The 16,650-nt window shown below is 38.8% G+C and overlaps 1 protein-coding gene and 1 non-coding gene across 6 annotated transcripts; both read right to left on the bottom strand.

Moving 5' to 3' along the window:
* NUP43 (nucleoporin 43) lies at positions 1 to 15,874 on the bottom strand. Of its 5 annotated transcripts, XM_036318459.1 has the most exons (9): positions 15,661 to 15,874; positions 15,298 to 15,420; positions 14,364 to 14,441; positions 12,837 to 13,017; positions 11,732 to 11,867; positions 10,501 to 10,652; positions 8,165 to 8,287; positions 5,132 to 5,387; positions 8 to 137 (listed from the first exon to the last, which is right to left on the bottom strand). In XM_036318459.1, the coding sequence occupies exons 1-8, from the start codon at positions 15,778 to 15,780 to the stop codon at positions 5,158 to 5,160; spliced, it is 1,143 nt and encodes a 380-aa protein (XP_036174352.1). In that variant the 5' UTR covers positions 15,781 to 15,874; the 3' UTR covers positions 8 to 137; positions 5,132 to 5,157. The 5 variants fall into 5 exon arrangements, with proteins under 5 accessions (XP_036174354.1, XP_036174352.1, XP_036174353.1 ...); XM_036318461.1 differs by lacking the exon at positions 5,132 to 5,387 and having other exon boundaries at positions 1 to 137; positions 15,661 to 15,873; XM_036318460.1 differs by lacking the exon at positions 8 to 137 and having other exon boundaries at positions 3,796 to 5,387; positions 15,661 to 15,873.
* LOC118660941 lies at positions 9,334 to 9,439 on the bottom strand. Its single transcript, XR_004969104.1, has one exon. It is a non-coding gene; the product is annotated as a U6 spliceosomal RNA (small nuclear RNA).
* Positions 15,875 to 16,650: the final 776 nt, after the last annotated feature.

The following is a 16,650-nucleotide window of genomic DNA, read 5'->3' as shown; positions in this document are numbered from 1 at the left end:
TAGGAGCCAAATTTCATATTTGGGTGATCGTAGGAACTGGGCATGGAAGCAGTCTGGAGACTAAGTTGTGGTCCTGAGAGCATCAGTCCTCCTAGGAATTCAGTCTTAGGGAAAGGCTCCAGATTATGAGCAGCCTCCTTGAGGACAGAGAATCTGTATAAATTATTTGGAATTCTGATCAGATTGGTCTCTTCTCCCCCATTTGTTTATTCAAGCATGTACTTATAGAATTGTGGACTCGTGGATATTTTATATTTTGGGTATTTTATTTTGTTGAGCAATTGTTTCAACTTTGGCTATTGGGAACTTTTCCAGTTGGATTTTGTGTCCCTTTGACCTACTCCCATTATTTTTTGTTATTTTAGAATTTCCTTACTTTCTGGCACTACAAGATGCTGCAAACTATCTTGTATTATTTCCAAACCCTCCAAGTAGCCCTAGTTCCTTTTATTGGAAAATGGTATTAAAAACCAAATCTGGGGTCTGAGTGTGCTTATTGCTACTAGGGTATCATTGCTTGTATGACCTCTCCGGCAAGAGATTTTTAAATTTAAGTTCTTTCCATACTATGTGCAGGGGTAAAAGCTGTTTGGATTTGTTATGGCTATTATTTTAGAGTCTAGTATTAATTACAGTTTACCTTCATACATCCATGGCCTGCACAAAAATTGTTTTGACAGTGAATTCATTTCTGGTGGCTTTGTTAGGCTAGTCAGCTACTGTCCCCCAAAGTTGTCATGACACTTTGGAATTGAACATGTTTACTTTTAATTAATTAAAAACATTTATGTGATCAATTCTAGTCTTTCTCCTTTCTCATCATGCCCATCCCTCCATGGCTTCTTCCCTCTACGTACACCTCTATTTTAGTGAAATGTTGGAAATTATTTTGATGCTAAGATGACTGCAGTCCAGGATGTTGCTGTTAGTTGTTCTACATTGCCACCAAACATTAGTCATGGTTCAGAATGAGGCCAATGAAATAGTCTAAACAGTTGCATGTCATAGTCTGGGAGCTCCCTAGGTTTCAGATCTATAAAATAAGAGCACTGCTTCAGACCATCTAATTCATTGAGCGAGATAACACACTGAAACCATAAGCTTAAATGATACAAACTATATAATAGTGAACTTATACACTTCTTGGACAAGATTCTAGAATGGATAATTGTTGAATTTTTTCATTGATTTCAGAGAGGAAGGGAGAGGGGGAGAGAGAAACATCCATGATGAAAATCATGGATTGGCTGCCTCCTCCACGCCCCCTCAGGATCAAGCCCGCAACCCAGGCATGTACCCTGGACCAGGAGTTGAACCCGGGACCCTTCAGTCCACAGGCCAATGCTCTATCCATTGAGCCACACCAGCTAGGGCAGAATGGATTATTGAAAGGATATTTCCACAGTACTATGAAACAGAAGTATAACTCACAAAGGACAAGGAATGTTTCAATTATTCCAATTTTTTGATAGAATAGCTATAGCACAGATGTTTTCTCAAAATACTAGTAGTCTTGTGAACAAGAGAAATGGGGCAGAATATCAACAAATTAGGTTGGTTTATAAATATTTCAGTGACTGTAGCCAAATACTAGTGATTCGTGTGTCACTGATGATTGAGAGGACTCTAGGAGTGGGCCGAAGCACCTCGGTCCACTTAACCTATTTCCTCACTAATGGGATGAGAGTACAGAAAGCATGCTGAACAATTCTGAAAATAATTTGTTTCTCAAGAAAAGATTCCGAGGGGATTGTTAATTCTTTCCTATATTGAAATAAAATGTGTCTTCTTAGAACACGAAGGATGGACCTACAGTAAGGACCAAACCCACCTGCATTAACTCAATATGGGAAGTATGGCTTAAGCATATCCTGTGTGAAAACTTAAGGGTTAAGTCCAATAGTCAGCAGTCTAATTGAACAAGTGTCAGAATTACTCAAATACACTCAACACAGCATTACAAAAGAGTACTGTGCCCAAAATCAGGATAAGATTTCTATCCCATTCACAAGTGAGGCAGACACTCCCTGGAAAAGTATTCATTTTAGAAGTCTCACTTTAAAGCTGGCCTTGGAAAACGGGAGTATTTTTGTAAAAAGGAAGATAAGATTAGGATTTAGCTCCGTTCGCACTGAGGCAGTGCTTACTATGGAGCAGATATTGTATTAAATGCTGTCAATATGACACCCACACATGGGCTCTGCTTGTAAGCGTGTGGCCCAGTAGAGGGAGAAAGGCTGCTTAACACACTGCTCTAAGCCCAATGTAAGCTCTGCACACAGGCTTTAGAAACAGAGTCCAATTTAGCCCACACTGTCAGAGGTCAGGGAAGGCTTTCTTGAGAAAATGACACCTAAAAGGAGTCCAGAAGAGTAAGCAGGATCTAGCCAACTAGGGCAAGAAAGGCTGGGACGGGAACCTTGCCCTCAAGAAACCAATGAAGGGATAGACTAAGAAGTTTCACCCTAAAGTAGCTATAATATGTAGCTACTCGAATATGAGAGGAATTAAAATTTTTGTGGCTCCTGAGGATAGAAGACAAATGGAAGCCTATTTCAATTCAGTATATGAAAAACTCATTTATTTAGTGAAACCTTATGGTTAAGTACCCCAACATAATGCAAATTCAATAAATGAATTGGTGGCGGGCTTTGTCTCATAGCAGGTTCACATGATCATTTTGCTAACCCACAATAACATTATTCTACCTTTTCTTTACAGGACCGTTTTGAGTTCCACTCACATACTAAAACCCTGCCATCATGGCTGGATCTAATAGAGCTGTCCAAATGGTGAGAGGCTGCAGAGTATTTTCAAATATATGGGTGAGAATTTGTTGGGAATGCTGTGGGAGGGACGATCAGATGTAGGCTGGAGATGCCCTAAAGTGCCTCCCACCTCTGAGATCCTGCAGCCCTCAAAAAAACCATTTCATAGTTTCATGAAAGGCAGTAAGTGACAAAGAGCAAATTCACATATTAGTGTTTTATTTATACTACATAAAACTTGTTTCTTATTAAATGTATCGAATGTAACACTATTCAAATGTACTTTCTTTTACATATGGTTATAAATACCCTTAAATCAAAGCAAAGCTTAAAACTTAAAAATCACCAATGGGTTCCTGTCCTTGTTATCCTGTTCTTTGTTTCCAGTCCAAGCAAAGCAAAGCTTGAAATTTAAAACTGTTTCCAGTTCCAGCTAATATTTTAAGCCTAGACGTCTGGCTCCTTCCCTTTACCATCATTCACTAAAATGACCCAGGGAAATTGTATACATTGCTGCTGGAAACTGACAAAAGTGCTAACATGTATGAAACCTTCAAACTTTACAGCAGCAGATAATACAGGTAAAAGCAGGGGCACAACAAGCATGCCATTTACTGTACATGGAAAATGTGCCACCGAAGAGCTAGCTAGGGTCTTCGACCCAGAGCAAGGTTAGCCTGCTGCCCTAGCTGGTTTGGCTCAGTGGATAGAGTGTCAGCCTGCGGACTGAAGGATCCCTGGTTCAATTCTGGTCTAGGGCTCATACCCAGGTTGTAGGCTTGATCTCCAGTAGGGGGCGTGCAGGAAGCAGCCGATCGATGGATCTCTTATCATTGATATTTCTATCTTTCTCTCCCTCTCCCTTCCTCTCTGAAATGAATAAAAATATATTTCCTTTTAAAAAGGAAGTTAACCTGCTAACTGTAATGGGAGGTTGCTTGTACTGGGTGAAAAGGGACACTGTAGCTTAGGCTGCAGCATGACATTCATACAAATGGAAACATAAAGTCAAAGGAAAATTCATAGCTATGTTTTTTGATTGAACCCATGTGTTTACTGGTAGGGAATGTGCATCTACAAATATGTATTTCATTTTCACAAAACAAATTATATATACTGATGAATAAAAGAAATATAAAAGACTATTAGTTGAGGTTATAAGTAGTTAAGATTTGTTTTTCTGTAATGAATTACTTTTGTAATAACAGAAATTTTAAAAAATTGATCCCAGCAATAACATTATAAACAGATTAAAAATTCCTATCAGCAACGTTTTCTTTCCTTCTAATTATTTGGAATTCAGTTACTTATTATCTTTAATGAAACATTTTTGAGCCAAATATAAAAAAGCAGATTCATATACATATTCCATTTTTAAATACTGACAAAGAAACAAAACCAAAAAACCCTGAGATAAGGTGGCATAAAATTTTTTGAAAATATTGAGGGAGAAGAGCAAAACTTTACCATAATTACTATTATTGGAATTATAAAGCACATGAACACACTTCAATAATGCATTTAATCTAACACATTATGGAAAGACAATGTCATACTACTGTCTTAAAACGCTATGGAAGGTCATCATTAACATTTCCAATAAGGATAAAGACAGCAAAATTCTTTACTCTTACCACACTATCACACTAATCTCATACATGTTACCTATCAAATGTTAGTTTCAAAATCGGTTCACTTATCAATGTCAAATTCTATTTTAATGCCTAATGTCCAGTTTGGCAATTTTCGACTACACTATAAAACTAAACAAAGGCAAAAATCCTTAAGAAAAAATGCATTTTCTTTTTCCTTTTCAAGAAAAATAAAGTTGGGTATAAGCAGCTGATAGAGTTCTGTTCAAACATAGTCTATTAAAGCAACCTGTCAAAACATTTCCCCTTTAAAAAAATTTGTCAGTTTTTTGTTCTACTCAATTATTTCTGGAAAAGTTTATTAAAATTATTAAAGAAATAAAATGTGAAAGGATTGAAGAAAACATTTGCAATAAAAAGAATAAACGCTAACACTGGCTAATGCCACATACTGTTGATAACAAGGACAGGAACCCGTTGGTGATTTGACAGCTCACATCAGACATGAAGAGCAGCTTCCACGAGCTGTCCAGGAGGGTGTCTGAAGGCAGTGTATTCATCAACACGAAGATCCCTCTGACATTCTTCCACAAGTTCCCGTTCCTGTGCCATCAGTCACCTAACAGATTCTGCAACTGTTAGAAGACTATCCAGCTAACAAAATCCAAACCTGGGCATTGCCATTAATGAGTTTACTACAAACGTCACATTTTTCATTAATAAAAGTTTGCAGAGAAGTTGGAATTTGAAAGGCTATCTGTATGTTTTTACCTGATATCTTATTAATTATAGTATTTTCATGAAAAAAGTTGTCTAGTAACATAAATTGCTTCTGAATCGGTTCCACAAACAAGACAAGGACCTAAAACATCCAAACTGTTCACAGACAAAGTCCTGTTGGGAAGCAAGCTTGTGATCTCAATCCGGTCTCTCGCAGGATCAGTGCTGAGCCAGGAGCTTATAAGAGACTGGTGAACATTAGCCTGGTTACTAATGCTATGAGACAAAAATGTACTATTTCTTCCTCCTGGGAGGAAAAAAAAAGGAGGGAAATATTTCAAGACTAATTTTACATTAGTGAACATCCAAAATTCTATTGATATTTTTTAAAGGTGATGACTTAAACTTGTTTAATTCTCAGAATAACAGCTTGATTATTCATGATTACACAGCACCATTTCTTACCAAAGACCTATTCCATGACATTAAAACTCAAATTTCCCTGGGATAATATGGACATCAAACTACAGGCAAAGATTTATGCTGACCCTGTCTTTCTGTTCATTCTTTAATGGGAAGTGTCAGAAATGTAGCAAAATGGTCAGAAGAAATGTAGAATAAATAAAGAAAAAAATAAAATATAGTCAACTTGCTTTAGCTTTCTTTTACCCTTTATTTTAGGTAATTTATCTTAAAAGCAGAATTTTAGAACACTACCAGATTATAAACTTTTATCTCTAACAGTGCTCTGTATTTAATATAGAAGTGAAGCAGTATATTTCAGTTTAAGCCATTATTTGAAATTTTCTTTCAACTTTTTGCCAAATCAAATACAGACAGATTTCATTTATTCAAAATGTGGCAGAGTAACTGTGTGCCAGGCCCTGTGCTTAACGTGGGGGATACAAGGCTAAGTCCCTGGTGTCTTCAAGCTTAATGACTAGTAAAATGTTTTAAAATTATTTTTAAAATATATTTTTATTGATTTCAGAGAGGATGGGAGAGGGAGAGAGGGATAGAAACATCAATGGTAAGAGAGAATCATTGATCGGCTGCCTCCTGTACAGCCCACACTGGGGATCAAGCCTGCAACGTGGGCATGTGTCCTGACCAGGAATCAAACCCTGGTTCATAGGTCGACACTCAACCACTGAACCACCGGCCAGCATAATCGTGCTGATTCTTGAAAGCTCAGTCAACTTCCTTCTCTAAGCTTTTGAAAGCAACACTAGTTCATGCTTCTCTCTTCCTTCCAGGAACCCTCAGCACTGTATGTACACCACCAATTTCCTAGTTATAATATTTGATTTAACTTTTCATGCTCCTTTCTCTGTAAGTATTTTTAATAGTTTGCACAGATTATATTTGTTTTACCCTTTCACAGTGTCTAATACTGTGCCCTGCAATACTAGACACAGAATATAGTAAATAATTTTATTTCTAGCCTAACAAAGGTTCTTCAAACAGTGAAATTTCAAATGTTAGATAATGGGGGCAGAGGAAGAAGTAAAAACCAAGTGCTTAGTTAATCCTTAAAGTTATTTTTCTCCATAAATAAAGTTAGCACAAACATGCTACATGTTGGGAGGAGGGTGGAAGGGGTTGATGGGGGGGTGAGAGGGGGCAGACAATCTGTTATACTTTTTTTAAAAAATATGTTTTATTGATTTTTTACAGAGAGGAAGGGAGAGGGATAGAGAGTTAGAAACATCAATGAGAGAGAAACTTCGATCAGCTGCCTCCTGCACACCCCCTACTGGGGATGTACCTGCAACCAAGGTACATGCCCTTGACCGGAATCAAACCTGAGACCCTTCAGTCCACAGCCCGACGCTCTATCCACTGAGCCAAACCGGCTAGGGCTATTATACTTTTAATAATAAAGATAAATTTAAAACAAACAAACAAAAAACCAACACTACATGATTTACACAATCCATACTTCTCCACATTGTTTTCTGGAGAAGTTTTAGATTTCCCCTTGGTTTTTCGTCTTTTACTGCTCCTATATTTTACATCACATTTGAATACTGTGAAATTAACATTATTAGGCCAAAACCAGTTTGGCTCAGTAGATAGAGCATTGGCCCGCGGACTGAAAGGTCCCAGGTTCGATTCCGGTCAAGGGCATGTACCTGGGTTGCAGGCACATCCCCAGTAGGAGATGTGCCGGAGGCAGCTGATCGATGTTTCTCTCTCATCGATGTTTCTAACTATCTCTCTCCCTTCCTCTCTGTAAAAAATCAATAAAATATATTTAAAAAAAAAAGAAAAAGAAAAAGAAATTAACGTTATTAGAATCACTGTGATAAATCTCCTACCTGGTCTCCCTGCCTCTACTTTTTTTTTTTTTTTTTAATATATTTTATTGATTTTTTACAGAGAGGAAGGGAGAGAGAGATAGAGTTAGAAACATCGATGAGAGAGAAACATCGATCAGCTGCCTCCTGCACATCTCCTACTGGGGATGTGCCTGCAACCCAGGTACATGCCCTTGACCGGAATCGAACCTGGGACCTTTCAGTCCGCAGGCCAACGCTCTATCCACTGAGCCAAACCGGTTTCGGCTCCCTGCCTCTACTTTTACCATCCCTCTCCTCATAGTCCATTTTCCATACAATAGCCACAGTGACCCTGACTGGTGTGGCTCAATTGGTGAGCATCTTCCCATACACCGAGAGGTCACAGGTTCCATCCCAGGACTAGGTGGAGGGAACAAATCCATGTTTCTTTTTCACATCAGTGTTTCTTTCTCTCCCTCAACCCCCTCTCTCTTTCTCCTTCCCTCCCTCTCTCTCTCTCTAAAGCCAATAAAACCTGTCCTGGCTGGTGTTACTTATTGGTTAGAGCATCGCCCCCCGCCCCCACTTCCCATTCCTGGTCAAGTGCATGTACCTGGGTTTCAGGGTTGGATCTCTGGTCCCAGTCGGGGCGAGTGTGGGAGGCAACCAATCAATGTGTCTCTTTCACAGTGATGATTCTCTCCCCTCCCTCCACCCCCTACTTCCACTCTCTCTAAAAATCAATGGGAAAAAATATCCTTGAGTGAGAATAAACAAAAAAAACGAAAACAAAACTTTTTACCCTGGTGAAAGAGTGACGATTTTTCAGGCACATCTGTGGAGGCATCCCAATGCCACAGGGATCCATCTTCAGAACAGGTAAATAGGTGATCTGGGTTGGATGGGTGAAAGTGAACTTCCCACACTAGAAGATAAGAACCAAGAAGCTTATGCTGTGCAGATTAAACAAACATTAAAGCCCTATCTGTAGGCATCATCTTCCATTAACCTCCATCACACACCTTCGAACCCCAAGTCTGAAAAAAATCAAAGGCTTCAGAATTAAGCTATACTATAACTCTTCATACTACAGAGAGGATAAAGAAGTCAAGTAAATCTACATGTGTACTGGGCCAGCAAAAGAATGAAAATAAATGCTAATTATTTGACCTATTACATTTTTTTAAATGTAAAAGTATGGCAATGGAATACTTCTGAAAATTTTTTTCTAAAAATTAGTTTAGGTTCTCTTACTTTCAGTTCCTGTGTCATTAACATATGCAGGTTATTTTACTAGAAAGACTGAGAGAAAAGACCATAAAAGTAATATACAAATGAAATTCAAAGAGGCAGAGTCCAATTTGGCACATGCCAGGACTGAACACTTTTCTTCTGTATCACAGAAATAGCTACTAGCTCCCAGAAAACCAAAACCTGGAAATGCTCTAAGAATCTGGGGTCCAGTTTCAGATGGAAGGCTTTTAAGAAGCCAAGTTGGGATTGAGGACTCCTCAAGCTCTAAACTTTATGAGAACATTGTGTGCCCATAGACATCTGGGAGCCAATGTCTGGCCAGGGTGCCTTATGAAGTTCTCTGCAGCATGCAGATAAAACAGGTAGTCTGTGGACAAGGGTTTTGTGATTCTGGGCCAGGTAACCCTAAAAAGGCAACATATATACAAAATTTAAAAAGAAAAAGAAAAAAAAGGCAGCATAGAAAGTGCCTGAGGTGTAACATAAAAAGTGCAAGGCACGTGTTTGCAAGCTGGTAATTTTCATTCTGACATTTACCACAATTAAACATCATGTCACAAACCATAAAAAGGTCACCTTCCTTAGCAGGAAAGGAATGTGTTCTGGGTGAGTCCCTGTATAAAGTGCATTAATACTGCTTCATTAAAACAAAGTGAAACAAAACAACCCATAGAGCCACAAACAAATGCCCAAATACAGATTCTTTTTCTTTTGTTAAAAAAAAAGGAACACTTCACGAATTTGCATGTCATCCTTGCTCAGGGCCATGCTAATCTTCTCTGTATCGTTCCAATTTTAGTGTATGTGCTACCAAAGTGAGCACCAAATATAGATTCTTAAGTATTTATTTATTTTCAAATTAGAAAACAAAGCTCCATAAAACATCTCTTTCTAGCAAAGAGTCGGGATGAATTCGAGGTAATCAATACACTACATTTGTATGTTTACTGCCTAACAATATAGTTTAAAAGGGGCTAAGTTAAAAGGGCCTGGTAAGTTAAACAGCAGTTAAAAAGGGACTGGTAAGAAAAGATCTGAAAATTTGTAATTCTACTACCACTGTGTTAGCCAACATCAGACTCTATGAGGGCATACCTTTATTCCTTATTATTCATTTATTTTCTTGGGCACAACTATAAATGGAAGAGGCAAAAACTTTCCTATTCTTTTATCTGCTTTATCTTAAATATAATCTCAAAAGTCATTTATCTTTCCAAGGTAATAAGGTGAAACTTATTAAACAGAAGTTGCACTACTAGTATAACATGTCCTTTCCTACTTTTATTCAAGCATTAATACAGATGACTGGAGCATAGTCCCATACACCAAAAAGGTTGCAGGTTCGATTCCCAGTCAGGGTGCGTAAGGGAGGCAACTGATCAATGTTTCCCTCTCATATTGAGGTTTCTCTCTCTCTCCCCCTCCCTTTCTCTCTGTAAAATCAATAAAACATACCCTTGGGTAAGGATTAAAAACGTTTCTATTCAGCCTAAAAAACCCCCATCAATTTTCATTCTGACAGTTACCACAATTAAACATTATGTTTCTGCCCCTCCCTTCCACTCTGTCTAAAAAATCAATGGGAAAAATATCCTTGCATGAGGATTAACAAAAAATTAAAATAAAATCAATAAAAACATACTTTAAAAAAATTATCAAAAGAAAATAAGTACATAAGGGTGAACAAAAGCAGGTGAATCACTGTGGTTTTGGATAGAAAATGAAACATATTAAAGAACTTAAATGTCAAATAAAAAGAGATAAGTTAATTATTACATATTTATACAATTCAGCCAAAAGCTATGATGCAAGACAATCCATGTGTACCATTACAGTGTATCATATAACTCACCCAACAAAAACTACGTATCTCATAACACTTACTTTCAGCTTCATGAGCCTTCAGCAGAGACACAGGCATAGTACCTTGTCTAACATCCCAAATACTCAACATTCCATCCTGGCCCCCAGTAGCTACAACATGCTGCTGGTTGGGATGTCTATCAACACAGTGGAGTGGCACTCGGTCACCAGTCCTTTTATGGGAGATACAATAAAATCAAATGTTGTAAAGGATACTTACTTTGTGTAACCCATGAAACATGTTTCATTCTAGTAACTAAATGATAATTTTGTGGCTACATCTGCTGGCTGAATTTAAATCATGTCCCAAAACTGACTACATTAAATATACTTCTGCCCTAGCCTGTTCAACTCAGTGGATAGAGAGTCAGCCTGCCAACCAAAGGGTCCCGGGTTCGATTCCAGTCAAGGGCACGGACCTTGGTTGCAGGCTTCTCCCTGGCCCATGCCCTGGTGAAGACATGTGCAAGAGGCAACCAATTGATGTTTCTGTCTGTCTTTCCCTCTCTCTAAAAAATCAATGGAAAAATATCCTCAGGTGAGGATTGACCAAATAAATAAGTATTTTTTTAAATATTAGAAATTGGGGGAGGGGATGTTTAAGGCCAAAGTTATTCATTCTCTCTTCAATTTGGGAGGCATAGGGAGCAAGATAATCTGGTGGCAGGATGTGCAAAACACATTTCCATTTCTTGGCTTTTAAAAAACATTAGAGCATAGGCCTGTGTGGTACAGTTGGGTGAAGTCCTCTTGTACACCAAACAGTCTCGGGTTTGAGTCCCAGTCAGGGCACATACCCAGGTTTGGGGCTCAATCCCTGGGTCAGGATGAGTACGGGAGGCAACTAATCAATGTTTTTCTCTCACACTGATGTTCATTTCTCTCTCTCTCTCAAATCAATAAAATACATATCCTCAGGTGAAGATGAAAAGAAAACAAAAACCTGGGATTTTATTTTTCTCCCAGTCATAGCTAGAGTGTTATACTCACGGCTAATAGAATCATTTGATGAGCAAAAATAAATTCCCCATTAAATAATACAAACTTCAAGGAGATAAAGACTCTGAATCAAGATAGCAAATACCTACTAAATGCAGCATGGCAGTATCAAACCCATCAAATTATACTTTTTTTATCAAATTTAAATAGGAATTATTCTCTTAAAATGCAATATGGTTTAAAGTCAATTGCTATAAATGACTGAGCAAATTAATTTTTCATTACACTACTGAAATTACAAATCAAAACTTACAGTGATAATATTTGAGAGGGCTCATTTCCTTGTTGTCTGAAATCCCATATTTTTAATTGTCCAATTGAATTTACTGTAAGAATCTCAGGAGTTCGAAGGAAGGTTACAGCATGCAGTGTACTGCTATCTGCATTGTCTACAAATTAAGAAAACAGCAGTGTGTGTTAATGGGTCCCCCTGTGCCATGAAAATCTTAAATCATGTTCTTTTTTAAAAATTATTATTTTTCTAATTTTTAAACAGCATTCTTTTTATGGAACTATTACATAGGTCAAGTGAAATTTTAAATAGGTCACAGTTTAATTTCTATAAAAAATGTACAGTCTTATTCTGCTGACTCAAATTCATCTTTCCTTATCAACTAATTCTCATCTCTGTGAAGTCCTTCTTCTTTGTTATACGGTCCTTTCCTTCTTCCTACAGTATTTAAGCTTAAACCATAAAACATAGTATATACTTAAAAACTTTGTCACACTCCTCCCAACTGCCACCAGGCAATGGTCCTTAAACAAGTGGTGCTTCTCAGAACTAAAATTGATCATAAACTACATAAAACACTGATTCATGAGCACAATCCATAGACGTTCTGATTCAGGTCTAGGTTGGTGGGCTATTAAAAATCTCCTCAGGCAAGTCTTTGTGAAACAGAGAACTACTACACTAGAATAACCCTTCTAAAGCACAACAGGGAGTATATCACCAGCTTACTCAAACATTTCCACCAGCTCCTTACTGTCCATCCAACAAAATGTAACCTCAATGACTATGCATTAGACTCTTCACAACCTGGTCACACTTTACCTTCCTTGCTCTCTCTCTCACCTCTCCTATATAAACATATAAGGTCAAAACACTCTTTCTGTCATTCTCTAAATGGCCCTATCCTGCCTCCTCACTATTCCCTTTGTCTGGTGTGCCATCTTTTAGTTATTTATGGTCTATAACCTTGATTAAATTAACTGCCACCTGCCCCTCAATTCTTTATCCAATAACCCACTCCAGCCAAATATCCTGATAAAGGGGTTCTGCTTTGTACATTTCTATATCCCTGAAACACCTAGCACTGTACCTACTTAGCACAAGATGGGTGCTCAATTTTTCTTACCTATAGTTCTCACAGCTTCCTTGTGATCAACTCTGAAGAGATTTATTCGACCATCTTCTCCAACTGTGACAATCTCTGGGCTGTTGCACACGACACCTGTGCATGGTGCACTGCTACCGGAAGGGCTGCCTGGACCCGTGTGGTAGTGAGCTGCTGTCCACTGCTGGCTGGCTGACAGAGTCTAGGAGTCAGAAATGAAGATATAATCAACCAAAGTGAAGTTCTAAAAAACTAGCACTTTTCCCCAACTGAGTGTTTTAAAATTTTCTCACACCTTTCTAGGAAATAACTCTCTCCTTTTTCCTTTGTATTTCCAAATACGAAAGTCTAGAACCTACTTCCATCAAAGCTCTGTATACAATGGATTAGATTCTAAAGGAACACTGTCCAAAAATATCCCAATCTTTTCTCAAACTAAAGAAATGGTGTTTAGGTATCTGGTAGTAGTGTGTTCAAAAGCAATTTAAAATTTTTTTTTTACTTTACTTTTATTGATTTCAGAGAGGAAGTGAGAAATAGAAACATCAATTATGAGAATCACTGATCCGCTGCCTCCTGCACGTCCCCTACTGGGGATCGAGCCCACAACCTGGGCAGGTGGCCTGACCAGGAATGGAACTGTGACCTCCTGGTTCATAAGTCAAAGCTCAACCACTGAGCCACACCTGCTGGGCAAAGCAACTTTAAATTATTTAGGCATTAGCCTAAGAAATAAATCTCTATAGAGCTTTCTAAATGATTCCATTAAGGAAAACAGTAAGAGCTTGGTCTTACACTTACTAGGCATGCTTAAAAGGAAAGTGACCTTTATTAATTCCAAAATCTAAATAAGCACTCTCTTCCAGGAACTTAAAACTGTTACTACAAGTGAAGCCATTGTAAAGGACTGCCCTCACCACTATGCAGTGAAGATCAGCACTCTTGGGCTTTAGTACACAAGAAAGACATCGATAAAATGTCAGTGGTGATGGAAGGAGACTTGGCTTGGGGCAATGAACACACAATACAATGTACAAACGATGTACTGCAGAACTATACCGCTGAAACCCGTACAATTTTATTAACCAATGTCACCCCAATAAATTCTATTTTAAAAAAGGGGGGGAAAGGAAAAAAAATGTCAAGTCTTCATACAGCATATCCTCTCTTCTAATTAAAACGGAGATTCTAGCCATTGAAGCAAAGTGGCTGTTCCTGTTCTCTTTCATGATACCTGAGCTAGAAGGTTCTTTCTTTAAAGTCCAGAGTAAGAACTTAAGAGAGAGAATTACAGAAAAATCACTTGCCAGATACTATATTGTTAGATACAAACGAACAGAATTTAAGACTATCCAATTTCAATAAAAGTTCACACAAACATAGCTCTAGAATTAACCTACTAAAAGATGGGTAATGTAACAATTTTTCTCCTGCATGTTTTGAGATTATAAAATCTTATTATTTGTGTCATTATTAAGTACAGCCTTCTTTAAGCCTTCCTAAAAATAAATAAAATACAAATTCAGTTTTCAAACAGCATTTCTTTACCTGGTTGTTGGGATGGTGAAGGAAAACTGTAACACATCCTGTTGACGAAGCAGCTACGATTCTTTCCTGGTCCAAAAACTAAGTAGAAAATTCCTGCTTGTTAATAGATTCAGAAATATCAATAGGGAGGAAGCTCATTTGTTTAACTTAATTAGCAGTGATGACAACTTTAAAATGCAAAGATCCTGTAAATGCTAAGCAAATAAAATGTGACTTTCTAAATCTGAAAGTCAAAACTCCTATTCAAATAAAAGTATTTTTGTGAAGAAAAAATAAACTATTTCCCTAAACTCATTAATCTATAATTGATTTAATTAATTTTGGACCACTACCATAAAGCTTTAGGCAACCTTCTATAGAAGAAAACGCAGGGACTTAAAGTCAGGCAGACCCAGGATTTGAACACTTAATTCCATCCCACCGCTTAATAATTGCCTCGAGACCTTAGCCAAGTTAAACTTTCTGAGCTCAGGTACACCTTTACGAGGGGAGAACTAATCCCCACTTAGGGGGCTGTGAGAATTCAAAGGGCAAAAACAATTAAATTCTTTCAGAGCATTTCTCATATAGCATGTGCTCAAAAGATCTTCGTGTCAGTTTTCTCCTTGATAAAAAGGATAACAATACTTGATTCACAAGCAAGCAATGAGAATTAACTTATGTGCAATTCCCAAGACAGTGCTTGGCACACAGAAGATAGTCAGTCAATTTTTTTTTAAAGCTCAAGATGAAAAACTAAGATTAAATCCACATCCCCTGCCGCAGTCCTGATTCTGTCATCCAGTAGGCTACATGCTCGCGAACCATAACTGATCGAGAATTCAGTTTGCTGTGAACCGGGGTGAGGCGAGACACACTTTAAGGCCCTTTGCATCTCTAAATGAATCCCTCTCCGCTTTTAAACACTTCGCTGTTGGATACCACACAGACTTACTTGTAAATCCATAACGTCACCGTAGTGCCTGGTACCGCACAACACCTGGTGGTCTCCTTCAAACCCTCCATCAGAGTCCAAGTTCCCCAAATCGCCAATAGACCACAATAAAACACGATTTTCCTGCAAAGCAGAAAGTTTTATCTGGAGACGTATACGTTTAGCTCTCGGAAATGTAAACCTGCATTGCCTCCCAGCAATCTTGCTTTAAAAGCAGCTCAGAATAACGAGGGAAGTCTGAGCACACCATCGATGGTTCCGAGCCCGAGACGGGGACTCGGGGACCGGAGAAAGGCGACGGGATCTGGAAGGCGAGAGAATTCGCGGCTGCGGCGGGGGCTCCCTGGCCCGGGGGTGCGCTACCTCGTTGTCCCAAGAGCCCGTAGCGAAGGTCTCCGCGGTCTGCAAACTCCCCGAAGGTACCGGTCGCCAGCGGGTTTTGCTGATTTTCTGAGACACGAACTTGGCATAAATTTCCTCCATGCCGAAGCCCCCGCAATACAGCCAGCAGCGCAGCGCGCGCCACTCCAGCCCGCCTCTTCCCGCGGAGCCCTGATTGGGCGGGCCTGACGGTGGCTGCGGAGGGCCAATTCTCTTCCGCCGCCGGGCGCGCACCGCCCGCCCTCCCTCCCTCCGGGAAGAGTTTATGGGCAGGTCCTAGTACGGCACGATCTGCTCCTAATCTGCAAAGTCAGGTAGGAACACTGACTCAATGCAGTTGTGCAAAAATTGCGCAATGTAAAACAGATTTAAGAGCAGACACAAAACAAAATCAAGTAAGAGAAACCACCTGGTAGCTACGCCTGAGCATTCAGTTTTACATTTCACGGTGCATGGAGAAGAGTCCAAATCCTTAAATTCTCACGAAAGTACATCCCATTACACACCAACTTCTTATTCTAAACCTCTCCCTCTTTGTTTCCCAAATAAATCCTTCGCTTCAAAGTTGTTAGCGCACACTGTCAATGTCTACAGTTGGAATTCTGAAGACTCCAGTTCTAATTTTGACGACCATTGCCTAGTTGTGTAACCTTCAAGTCATTTATGAATACAATTAAGAATGAGGTGATGGGTAGCGTTGATGCCCAGAAGTCCGTGTTGTAGGTTCCCTCATGCTTTTGTTTACACCTTTAATACCCTCTTATTCCTCTCTTCTCAGAATCCTACCCATCTTTCCAGGACCAGTTCCTTCCCATATCTTTTCCTGATTAGCCCATGATCTATCTAAACAAAAGAGAACTTTATATTTAGACCACTAATAGCACTTAAATTTTACCCTTTGTTGCTAGTTTTCTTTTGATGCAGATCCCCAATTGGAACGTAGATCATCTTTTTTTTTTTTTTTAAATATAT

This window comes from Myotis myotis, unplaced genomic scaffold, assembly GCF_014108235.1.
Source record: "Myotis myotis isolate mMyoMyo1 unplaced genomic scaffold, mMyoMyo1.p scaffold_m19_p_7, whole genome shotgun sequence".
Lineage (NCBI taxonomy): Eukaryota > Metazoa > Chordata > Mammalia > Chiroptera > Vespertilionidae > Myotis > Myotis myotis.
The sequence above is the reverse complement of the archived record's forward strand: the minus strand, read 5'-3'. Positions and strand labels throughout refer to the sequence as shown.